General features: G+C 37.4%; 1 protein-coding gene across 1 annotated transcript in view; it reads left to right on the forward strand.

Annotated features, from left to right (window-relative positions):
• The window catches only part of LOC125257743 (ribonuclease inhibitor-like), a 90,143-nt gene extending 79,092 nt beyond the window's left edge, over positions 1-11,051 (forward strand). Inside the window, exon 5 of the mRNA XM_048174392.1 lies at positions 10,919-11,051. Coding sequence (XP_048030349.1) covers positions 10,919-11,051 — 133 coding nt within the window. The remainder of the gene's footprint in view (positions 1-10,918) is intronic.
• The last annotated feature ends 1,893 nt before the right edge of the window (positions 11,052-12,944 follow it).

The following is a 12,944-nucleotide window of genomic DNA, read 5'->3' on the forward strand; positions in this document are numbered from 1 at the left end:
CCTGACTGCTCATCCTATCAGGATGAAATCCTTGGACTCATTGTCAGACCCTATGCTGGTGCAGTGCATCCTGGGTTCCTCCTGGTGCATGACAATGCCCGGCCTCATGTGGCGAGAGTATGCAGGCAGTTCCTGGATGATGAAGGAACTGACACCATTGAATGGCCCCCACGCTTGCCTGACCTAAATCCAATAAAACACCTCTGGGACATTATGTTTTGGTTCATCCGACAGTGATGCCCTGGTCCAGATCTGGGAGGAAATACCCCAGGACACCATCCTTCGTCACATTAGGAGAATGCCCCGGCATTGTCAGGCATGCATAAAAGAACATGGGGGCCATACAACTACTGAGCACCATTTTGAGTCGCTGCAATGAAATTTCAACAAAATGGACTAGCCTGCTGCATAATTTTTTCACTTTGATTTTTGGGGTGTCTTTGAATTCAGTCCTCTGTAGGTTGATAATTTTCATTTCCATCAAACGATGTGACATCCTCTCGTTCCTAACACATTACCCTGTTCATATTAGTATAGATATCCAGCATGATATTTTTCACCATTGAGATCTGATGTGTTTTCAAAGTGTTCCTTTAATTTTTTTGAGCAGTGTATATGTTACGTGTAGCTGTAGTAGCAAGCACGATGCAGACGAAGATGACGATTAACAATACTTTAATGGGACACAGGAGATTCCAAACAGGGAGATGACAGCATACACACGTGTAGACAACAACGAGAACGGACAAGGAGTGAAGTAGAACACAGGGTATATATACAGGTGACTAACAAAGGGAGCTAAACAAGGTGACGGGATAATTAACAAGACACAAGTGGATGAAATGAACTAATCAACAGAACGGGGAAACTAGGTCACAGGGGGAAGACTGGAACATGACATGTAACAGTATATCAGTCTGTGTGTAATGAATGAATATAATATACAAGTTTCACTTTATTTCACTAATAGTGAAATAAATCAACTTTTTGATGATATTCTAATTATATGACCAGCACCTGTATTTATTATAATGTAGGCTAAGATTAAAAGACGTTTATTTTAAATGTATTGTGCAGCTTTTTAATGGGGCAACAAGACATAGATAAGACAGAACAAAATAGCCTATTAATAATCTTTCAGTGTGCAAAACCATGATAATATGAAATGCTTCAATGCGCATCTTGGGTGCAGAATGATGTGATTGAAGCAATATGGAGTCACAGCGCGCAGTTGTGCTGGGCTGGGTTTCCCAAATAACAATGTAATTTAGCTCTAAAGTGCACTTTCTACGTGCGAGGTTACGAACACTCGCTGCAATTCCACTTAAAGGTGCTAAAGAGGATGTTTTGTTTTATACATTTTTGCAATATTACTTGAAACTATCTTTACTAACTGATAAAAGACTATTTATTAGGTGCACTGAAAGTAATAATATTAATATACATCATCTGTGCACGAGGTAGGGCCTTAAAAACATCAGCCAATCGTTTATGCGATCATCGCGTAAACGATTGGCCCTCTGGCTTGTCAATCACTGCCATTATGTTCCTTGTGAGAGACGTGCGCGGATTGGCCCTCTGGCTTGTCAATCACTGCCATGACGATCCATGTGAGAGACGCGCGGCTGCGCGCTCCAGTAACATTCCACACTCCACAGGTGCCACTTGCAATGTTTTTGTCAGGAGACAGGAGTAAGTCCGACATAATGAATCCACTAAGTGTGTGCGCGGCTTTAAGTCGCGCACACACTTAACGATTGTAAGGCCGATTATGAATGTAAATTGATACTTATGACTGATCGCGCTTAAACGCGTCCAGTCAGAGCCAGTTGCTTTCAGTCTGCGATTACAGTCGGTGTTCAAATTCCATGTGAAAGTATATAAATCTGCTTCAGGAGCAGGAAACAATCGCTGTATGTTGAGCTCAGTCAGAATGTTTTAGCTAGTCGTTAAATGTGTGCCCGGCTTAATAACACAGCGAATGCTGGTGTTAAATACTCTCGTGCACGAGTTTTGGGAGGCGTTCCCTCTAAATGAGCTGTGAAGGAGGGGGGTTGTTCTTAACCATGCGCTCATTTCAAAAACTCAGTCGACAAAAAGAACCTCTTTAGCACCTTTAAGAGTCGCTGTCGTTTCTCAAGTGCTGAATATTACCTTATAGAATCGTATCCTTTAATGTTTTACCTAATAATCGTCACCTTATGTGGATTAGAATAAATAAACAAATAAAGATACCCTTTAAAGATTAAATTAATGTTCTTCTGGAGGAGGTAGAGCAAACATGTAATTTTGAGATGATTTCTTAAAGCTATATATATATATAGGACCTCCAGCAGAAAAATAAGCCCACAACATTAAAGATACAGCAGTATATTTCATTGTACACATGGGGTACTTTTTACCCCTGTGTGCACCAAACCCATCTTAAGTGTTTGCTGCTAAAAAGCTATTTTTTTTGCTTCATCTGACCATGTAGTGTAGCCATCATTTTTGCAACAGTTTCTTTGCATGTGAGGCCATTTTGATGCAAAGCATCTTTTCACTGGATCATAAAGAAATTCAAGTTGAGAAATGCAACTGCAATGAAGAAGCCTTCAGAACATCAGAGTGTCCAGCAAGCGGCAGGACAGGAACCTCCTGAAGAGTCAATCCTGAACCATGTGCAGAGCTCAATAGCCTACTGACAGCAGGTGTGCATCTGTACTCACAGTGAGGTCAAGACTTTTGGACAGTGGCTTGGTGAAGAAGGGCAGCAAAGAAGCCACTTTTCTCCAAGAAAAACATCAAGAACAGACTAGAATTCTGCAAGTACAGCAAGGATTAGACAGTAGAAGACTGAAAAAAATGAATTAATCTGGAAAATGAATAGTCCAGGGAAGAAAAGGTGAACGCTATACCATGATGAGTCCTGTGTTATGTCAACAGTGAAGCATCCTGAGACCATCCATGAGTGGGGTGGTCCCAAGGGAGTGTCAAATTGATCACAAAAATAATGCATGTTATTACCCTTGATAGCAAATATATTATAATATATTATATTATATTATATTATATTATATTATATTATATCATATTATATTATATATTTAAAGAGCTATTTGAGTAGTAAATGAAGAAACATAAAGTACCTGACACATTAAATGGTTTTTAATTGCTGGGGTAAAATTAACCCCAGTGGGGACAAAATGTTGCTGGATTTCAGGGTAATAGGAGGGTTAATAGTGTTGCAAAATCTGTCAGAAGGATTTCCAAAACCTCACAAAAACCTCAAAAGCTTCCTTCTGAAGGATTTGGGAATACTTGAGTCAATACTAGTGGGTTACCATGATATTCACTTTAGAATTAATTACACATTATGAATTATTCACATTATTAATGAGCTATATAGTATATAGAGTATAGTGATGTGCCCGAAGCCAAAAACCTTATCCTAGTTATATAGCCTAGTTGCCACCCCTCATTCTGCCCCATCAGTAATAACAAACAACAAATGAAGATCATCTTTCCTCTGTGTCTCTCTTATTATTAAACTTTCAATATAAACTGGGATTTTTGAAGCACATGTGTTGAAAGCTTTTTGAAATTCTTTATTATTTTTTATGACTGTGATAAATCTCCAATGGAAATTTAGACATATTTAATGGTCTGTGTAGAATTGTGACTTGTACCTGTTGAGCTGAACTGAGAGAGTGAAGAGTGTGTCATTGTTCTCTACAGGTTGTGGGATTGTGGAGTCACAGATGAAGGTTGTGCTGCTCTGGCTTCAGCTCTGAGATCAAACCCCTCACACCTGAGAGAACTGAGTCTGTCTAGGAATAATCTAGGAGATTCAGTTCATCTGCTCTCTGCTGCACTGGAGGATCCTCGCTGTAAACTGGAGATACTGGCGTAAGATTATATATGACTCATACATGAAACTCAATGTATATTTAAGTGTTCACCCTTTATCTGCTGCTGTGAGTTCATCTGATTGAGCTGTGAATGATTGAACACATGAGCTGCTCCTCAGTCACATGATACTGCAGGACTGAGAGTCACTGAAATACACACTTTCACAATCAACATTTCAGTCTCTTGATTTTAAACAGATCTCAACACATTCAGAACTGAGGAATGAAGAACATGCTGGATTTATTCTTTCAGTTCATCACATTCATCTTTCTGCAGGGACTGTTTTTAAAATATTGTTTACACAGTATTTGAAATAATTTTTAAAAAATTCTCCATACTTACTGTATTAGTACAGATCTAAAAAATGAGATGTTTTATGATCATGTTTTGAGATCTATGACCATCAAACACATTAATTTGTGGTTTAAGTTTCAGTATTTTCTCCTAAATAATGGATTAACTGCTAAACTGATCTGAACTGAGAGAGTGAAGAGTGTGTCATTGTTCTCTACAGGTTGTGCGGTTGTGGAGTCACAGATCAAGGTTGTGCTGCTCTGGCTTCAGCTCTGAAATCAAACCCCTCACACCTGAGAGAACTGAATCTGGCTGGGAATGAACTAGGAGATTCAGTTCATCTGCTCTCTGCTGTACTTGAGGATCCTCACTGTAAACTGGAGAAACTTGAGTAAGATCATCACTCTGATCACATAATCACATATATATTTGTCCTTGGTAAACATATTATTATTAGTTATGTAATAGTTTTTTAACTTTTTAACACAATGATCACCTTTTTTTTTTCGTGTCTGTAGAAGGAGTTCAAACAAACCATCACACTACATCCACACAAATGAGAGAAAATTGAATATATTTTATTAACAGCTCATTTTTTGTAAAAATATAGTTTGACCAAGAAAACCAAAACCAGTAGTTTTTCAGTGATTCATAGACACTCAATTACAAGTGGTACTTACTTCAGTCCAAATACACATTAAATAAATATTCAGTTAAATAATTTTATAGCTGTATTTATAAACTGCTTATAAATGATGAATTAACTATTTACTAATGCTTAACTAATGCTTCATAGTGTGCAGTTATTATAAAGTGTTATTCATTGTTTCACATTGTTTCAACTGTTTCACATCAAGTTCATGTAAAACTGGCATAAACAGTCCTTTATAAGACAGTGTAGTGTGAACTTATGTGGCATTGCTTATCACTAGTTTTAAATCATTTCACACATTATTGCAATATTTAATAAACTGGTCATTTACACACTGTTTACACAGCATCATTGTTCTCTACAGTTTGAGTTGTTGTGGAGTCACAGGTGAAGGTTGTGCTGCTCTGGCTTCAGCTCTGAGATCAAACCCCTCACACCTGAGAGAACTGGATCTGTCTATGAATACACTAGAAAATTCAGATGTGAAGCTTCTCTCTGATCTAAAGAATGATCCACATTATAAACTGGAGACACTAGATTACAACTGTAAGTAGATTTGTATATATATTTAACAACTATAATAGAAATAAGTGGAAATTAGCCTGGTGTTTTTAAATTGAACTAAGTCTAGTGTAACAGGCCTGTAACATGTGACTGATCTATGAATATATGAATATTTTCATCTCTTACAGTATCTCTGTGTGAAAGTCACAAAGTAAGAGTTGTTTAATATTTAGGGCCCGAGCACCGATGGTGTGAGGACCCTATTGGACCCTATAGGCCCTATCGGGCCTAACAACTTTCATGCTCTAAGTTTTATGTCACCTCAACAGAAAGTCGGCTATTATGGGTTGGTTGGAAAACGCATGCTCTGGAATTTGATATACTCCTCCTAGACGATTAATCCGATCACCACCAAACTTGGTCAGCTTAAAGTCCAGACACTGAGGATGCTAAATTGCCAGCGGATTTTTGATATCTCGAATGGTTTGGCCATGGCGAGGCAACAAATTTATGGCGAGAAAAGGAAAACAGGAAATGTTATAATGTCTGCATACATTGATTTTTATTAAACTTCACCTGTGTGTTCATTATAGGATGCTGATCACATGCATGTGACTATTGTGAGTCAAAGTTATAGCGCCGTCAGTTGGCAGCAGGAAGTGTCACTTTCAAAATGCTTTGAGATCACCCTCTTTTTTTACCTGTTTTGTTTCAAACTTCATCAGTGTAATGTCAATACACAGCAGATATAGACCTTTGAAAAGAATTGTGATATCTCAAACACTGTTCCCATAGCAAAGCATCAAAATTTAATTTTAGTTTTTGATGCTTTTGAGATGCTTACCATGCTTCAAATTGCATGAAACTCGATACAAACGTCAGAGATGTCAACCAGTAGACATGGGCAAAACCGTACAAAACAGGTGGGGAGGAGGGCCTCTCTAGTGCCATCTTTTGACAAAAGTGGGGGGTTAGTTTAAACTACAGTCACCAAACTCGGTACACATATTATTCTCATTAAGATGGACGACTTTCTAATTGACTGTCATTAGCTCCGACCAACAGGAAGTCAGATATTTTGGTTTGAATGTAGACTTTTACGCACGCAGGCACGCACACACACACACACACACACACACACACACACACACACACACACACACACACTTCACTTCACTTGAAGCTTATTCATTAAATTATTACCATCATTGTAGTAAGTGCAAGTTAATTTCATTACACCACATTTAAACACAGCTTAAGATGACCAAGTGCTATACAAAAAAAAAAAACTTTAAAATGAAATTTAAAAAGTACAACAAACACAAATATATTTGTCAACAATAACCGATATGGGACAAAGCACAGAATAAATACATGACAACAGATCAGTGTTAATTTTGACAGCAAATTTTGATTTAGTTTTAGTCATAGTCTTTTGAATAAATTGCCATTCAGTTTTAATCATGTTTTAGTCATTTGAATTGTTTTAGTAGTTGACTAAATATCACAAGATTTTAGTTGACTAAATCTAACGGGTTTAGTTAAATTGTAATGCATTAAGAATTTCTCTAAAATTTCCAAACCCATTATATACTCCTGGAGAAAACATCTACTGTATTAACCTATTAATATGAATGATATTAAAATTTGAACATGCAATACTGACACAGATTTAACTGTTGTGGCATATAAAAAAAATATTATCTTATAATTAAATAAAACCACTCCTCCTAAAGAAGAACACAATGTCTTCTTTTCAATGAATGATATATGCATTCTTTATAACAACTTGCATACAACATTCCTTATGGATTAAATATAATTAATATATAATAAATCCTTATTAAAGCTAAAGAGCAGTGAGTGATTTTCTGTCTTTTGTTGTTTGATTAATTTTAAGAGCACTGACGGCGGCAGGTTTATAGACTGCTGTGACTTTAAGAACGAATGCGGACCGAAAATGACAATAGATATTAGTCATAGTTTTTGCCATTCAAAGCTGTTTTTTTAGTTATTGTCTCATTTTCGTTTGTGAAAAAAATTTTGTTGATGAAAATATTGACAAATTATTCGTCAACGAAATTAACATAGCAACAGATTGAAAAATGAATGGGCCAAAAGATTAACAAGTTTACGCTAACTTGTCATGCTGGATAATGAGTAAACACCAGCACCAGAAGAGCTACTGGAGGGACGTTATGCTCCTCACTTCAAAACGGAACATAAGTAGGATTCTGTAGTGACTTACCCTGCTGTTGAACTCCCTTCCTCCTCATCAAGGACTCCAAGATGTTTTCGTTTTAGGTGCTGAATCATCACCGTGGTGCTCCCGTGCCATGCCATGTCGCTTCTGCATATAAAAACACTTTTTTGACTGATTTAGTGTGAAATGCTCCCACACCTTGGATGACTTGGGTCGTCGTACTGATTTCTCTGTCTCCACCATATGTTTCAGAACAACGTTACGTGTCTCTCCGATGGTCTTTCCTCTACCTCCGCTCTGCTATTTATTTATTTATTTATTTTTGCTCCACTCTGCTTCGCGCTGTTGTGGCAAAAAAATCAACTCCGACTCTACTGCATAAGAGACAAACACGTCCAATTGTCTTTAAAGCTTTTATTTCTTGCAAGAAAGGTCAGACAGGTCATATAGAAACACAAGTAGCTGCAGAGTGTAAGACCAAGAACGAAAGCTTCCCCTCACTTTTATATCTCTAACCTCCAAGGCCGAAGCCTCTATCCTTTTACCATATTAGGAACATCTCTTAGTGGCTGTAACTTTCCACACATTGTTAGCACAGACATGTTTTTAACATACATCTTGCATGTCCCCATACCATATCTTGCTCTTTCTATTTTTGACATCTATGTTAAACATTACCACTTAAACCAACATCATACCATGTTCCATAAGCATCATATTTCACAAGAATACAGGTAAAAAGCATATGAAAAATTAAAATTTCCACAACAATTCCCTCTTCTTATCATTCATCGATAACTAATCATTACTTCTACTTCATTTCACATCACACTCTTAAGTGTTAACCACTTAAATATTCAACTTAAAGTATCTTATACAGTAAATTTAAGTTCTTACGTCCCATTTATGCTCTTCACTTCTGATCTTCATACAAACAACAAATTCAGATACATCACCCAATCATAGAACTAATGATAACATCCTTCATTTTACAGACATATAGCATGCAAATTTAGGTTCTATAACATCTTATCACAACAGATCCATTTTGTAGCCCACGATGTGTCATTGTCCAACCTCAGTGGTGATTCGGAATTTCTTGAGCTGGTTTCACCTGTATACAAACCTTAGACAGGATAGAAAACATTTCTTTGCAATAGTTCAACATGTCATGTTCACACAATTCTGTTGATGCCACTCGTTGTTTAGCCCCTTCTATTCCCAAAAATGGGCTCTTCCAACCTAATTTAAAATTTTCAGGCATATTTTCAGCCATACATTCGTTAGTTACCATCCCCTTTTTTTATGTATTGTTCATCATTAATTGATCATAGTGGTTGGAGACATGTTTCTCTAAACAACATTTGCCATCAACACTAAACTAAACTCCATCTTCAATTCTGCAACCAGATTTCCTCCAGCTTTCTCTGTCTCTGAACATGCTCTGTAAAGAGTTAGAAAAATCATGGTTATTTTCAGATGACAGATTACACACAATCTCCTGTGTCTGCTCCAGCACTACCTAAAGAAACAAACAAAAATTCCAACCACAGCACCCCAAAGATCGTCTACCACCCCAACCTAATAATGGGCACCTGTGTAGATAGTCACAATTCTTTCCATCTTGACTTCTCCCTTGTATTCTGTCATAAAAGCTCCTAACTTCTCACTGTAACTCACATTGTCACTCTTTTCAACCCAGTCTGTAGTCTCAACACACTCTCTGACAAACAGGACCACTTTATTCTTATGTTTAGCTCTGTTTTTCAATTGATATTACAATTCTTTCAGTCAGTCTACCCCCTCCAGTGTGCGTATACCAAATAGTTAGAGGACAGTAGCCCTGAATCCAACACTTCACATTCCATGGTTAACTTATCCTTCGCTATTCCAGTCTGTTGTTTTGTCTCTGAAGACAGAGCCATCTACAAACAACACGTCCTCACAGTTATTAAATGGTTTATCTAGCAGGTCAAGTCATGAATCAGGTGTGATATATGAGGGAAACATACAAAATGTGCAGGGTTGGGGGTCCTCCAGGACAGGTTTGGGAACCACTGGTGTACAGACTTGATCAAGGATAGTCAAACAACAATGATGTTCCTTCTCATCATCCTTTGTTCTGTGAAGGTTACTGGGCTCTCTGGATAATTTTGTTTACTGCCAGTGTGTCACTGTTTCTCTGCCGTCAAGTCTACATTTTACATTTAGCATTGTGATCACACATAGCTGACAGTGTTTAAATTCAGACCCCAAGTTAAATTTAGACAAGGGGTTTTAACCCATGGACGGCAATCTTCAATTTCACAATTCCAATTTTCCATAAATACTTAAACTTACTAATCCAGAGAGTAATTCAAATCAACATCATAAATGACAAAAGTGGTCATAATTACCATTAGTAGACAGAGCTGGATAAACAATCCACTTAAAGCTCGTCCCATGTTCTGTATTGTCTTTTCATCAGATTCAATCAAAATATCTGCTTCTCCAAATTTCTCGTTTCACTTAACCCATCTGTAACGATAAAACACTCATTCACACTAGTTAATGACATATACACTCTCTATGGGAACAGAATATTTCCCCAAACTAACACATACAAAATATAAAGTCCAGTCATTCTCACACTCACTCACATTAGACACACATGACTATAAACTGCTCACTTTCAAAGTTGCTTTTGGTGTTAATTCTAAAAACACATCTTTAAACTTCCCATTTTTCTGTAGATCTTTACTTAGTTTTTTACACGATCTTTTATTCAGTCTCAAAGCATCTCTGTTCTTTTTCACAAAAGTCAGCTGGGTTGTTTTGGTTCTAGTCTCATTGCTTTGTTTTGTTTAAACTTTGGCAGACTGATAACAGACAGACAGAGTATCCTTGCCTCTACCCCAGCCGTCTCTCTCTCTCTTACTGCACAAATAATCAATTCAGCAGCCTCTCAAGACTGTAACTTTCAAATAAAGAAAACATTACCATCCTCTAAAATATGTTATGCCAGTTGTCATTTTTGAGGGTATCTTTAGTTTAAATGCTGAATGCACTTAACTTTCTCTTGAATCTGCAAAATCAGTCTTCATCTTTAACACCACCATTGCCTTGGAATTATCCTCTGCCATGTCTAATGACCTGCAGGAATAAAACTATGATAGAGACACATTAGTTCAAAATCACACAGCCTCATGAATTCAGGGATTCATCATCCTGCTGAATCCTAAACTTCTATACAGTTCTTGCCAATAGGGCAACCAACATCATGTTACTAAATGTTACTCTGGTCTCCCCAGAAATTACGGACAATCACCTCATGGTCATCGGCTCTTGAAAGTTCATTCCCATCAGCTCTATATCAATAATCTCCTTTTCCTCAGGGTCTTGTCCCCTGGCATAGTTGCTTGTCACAATGAAAAACAAGCCCTCTCAGGAATGCGGTTTCTGGTGAGTGGTGTAGAGGAGCATATTTGGGTCAGACTGCTGTTCTTCTCACAGGTCATCCCCCCTTAATGATGCTGCTGGCCTCACAGTCATCCTGCTCAACTCTCATACCCATCTCACATAAACACCTCCCTCCAGGGTAGATGCCCAGTGGCGGCGGCAACCCCCTGCCTTAGGTTGTCCTCTGTCTGGCCAAAGAGGATCTTACCCGTCATTGAGAAATCACCTCGTGCACACTGGTACCCGCTCTTTCCCATTCCAGATCTTTGACAGTTTTCTTCAACAAAATCAGGTGTTTTCTGGAGCTTAGTGAAGTTGCATTCAAGAGCCACCAGAGCCATTGGGATGCCTAATAGTGTTAAAACATGGAGACAGGTTAATAACAGCAGTATTTAATCACTAAAATCATTAGACTGTGCATTCTCTCAGCAGCAACAATATCAGTGCTGAGAATATACTCTGTGAATTTAACTCTTACAACTGTCCATTCAGTGTAGTGTTCTGCCACATCTGTAACCGGAGCCATCAGCCCTGCACATGGTGGTGACAAAGATCAGACAAAAAAAGTTACTGGTCATAGAAGAAATTCATCAAAATAGTCACTTCTGTCCTTCAAGGTCTATATTACTAATTTAACCCTCTGGAGTCTGAGGCTGATTTGGGGCCTGGAGAAGTTTTGACATGCCCTGACATTTGTGCTTTTTTCAGTTGTTCATAAACATATTAATGACACAAGTGCCATTACACTGTATTCAGCACAAACTAGGCTACCATAATATGTGAGGAACATGTGTGTACATGTTTGTGTTTTTGAAGGAATAACGTTTATGCGTGGTTACTGAAAAAACAAAAAACTTAAGTCACTGATATAAGGCCAATAAAAGTATATTAAATCTGTGTTCACAAGACTTTTGGGTATTGAAGGTTGTAGACTAGAGTTTTTGCTTCAAAATTATGTAAAAATTATGCTGACTACTCTTTCATTTATAACAATATACTGATTTAGTTTTTGTAAGACACTTTTTGCCAAGAAACACGGTATGCGAGGAGGCGTGAATCTCCATGAATAATGGCTCATTCTCACCTGTGAAGACAAAAGAATTGAATAGTAATGACCTGAAAAGACTTGCATATTAATGAGGCATTTCAGTCAGGTAGGCTGTGAAAAAAAACTTCTGTGATGTCTCAAACTCATCATGGTATATGAAACATACAGAAAAATTTTATTACAATATAAAATAATGGTTTTATATTATACTTTAAAATATAATGTATTTCTGTGATGCAAAGAGTCTGAATATAGGCTTTTAGTTTAAAAGCATGCACATTTGGAGAAATATAGGATTCTCATATGTTTATGTCAATTTTCTATACAGAGGAGTTATTTTTTATTTAATATTCATTGTTATCTCTATGAGCGCTGGTGTTTGCAATTCATCCTTGAAGTCGGAGGGCGCTCTCTGTGCATTTTAGTCCACAAATTCACCTAAGAAGAAGACGATATTCCATGAATGGTGTTTACCAATTCATACTACAGCCGGAGGGCGCTAAAGAAACAAAAACTCACTTAAAACTTATCAATAGAAGAAAACAAACAGGAATTTACTGAATGTCTTCCAGAGATCGCTAACCATGGCTTTTTCATCCAGATAAACAATTTTCAAGGCAATAAATACACGATTGAGATGATGAATGCATGTGTTGTCTCTGAATTTGCCTGTGAATAGCGCTGGCTCCGTGGGCGTGGCCGCATTAGTGGGTAATGAGCTGAATCACGGACTTCTGACATGGCTCTCTTTTCATACAGATTACATAAACACAGAATGTTTGTTTTCGATTTGACTTGCACGATTTAAAACCTGACATTTCAACGTTTTGTTAGACATAAGTATGAATTTTTTGTGATTAGTATTCACTAAGTTACACTTCATTTTCTGAGAACTATCAGATTGGACTTCGTTC

This window comes from Megalobrama amblycephala, linkage group LG22, assembly GCF_018812025.1.
Source record: "Megalobrama amblycephala isolate DHTTF-2021 linkage group LG22, ASM1881202v1, whole genome shotgun sequence".
In the NCBI taxonomy this organism is placed as follows: Eukaryota; Metazoa; Chordata; class Actinopteri; order Cypriniformes; family Xenocyprididae; genus Megalobrama; species Megalobrama amblycephala.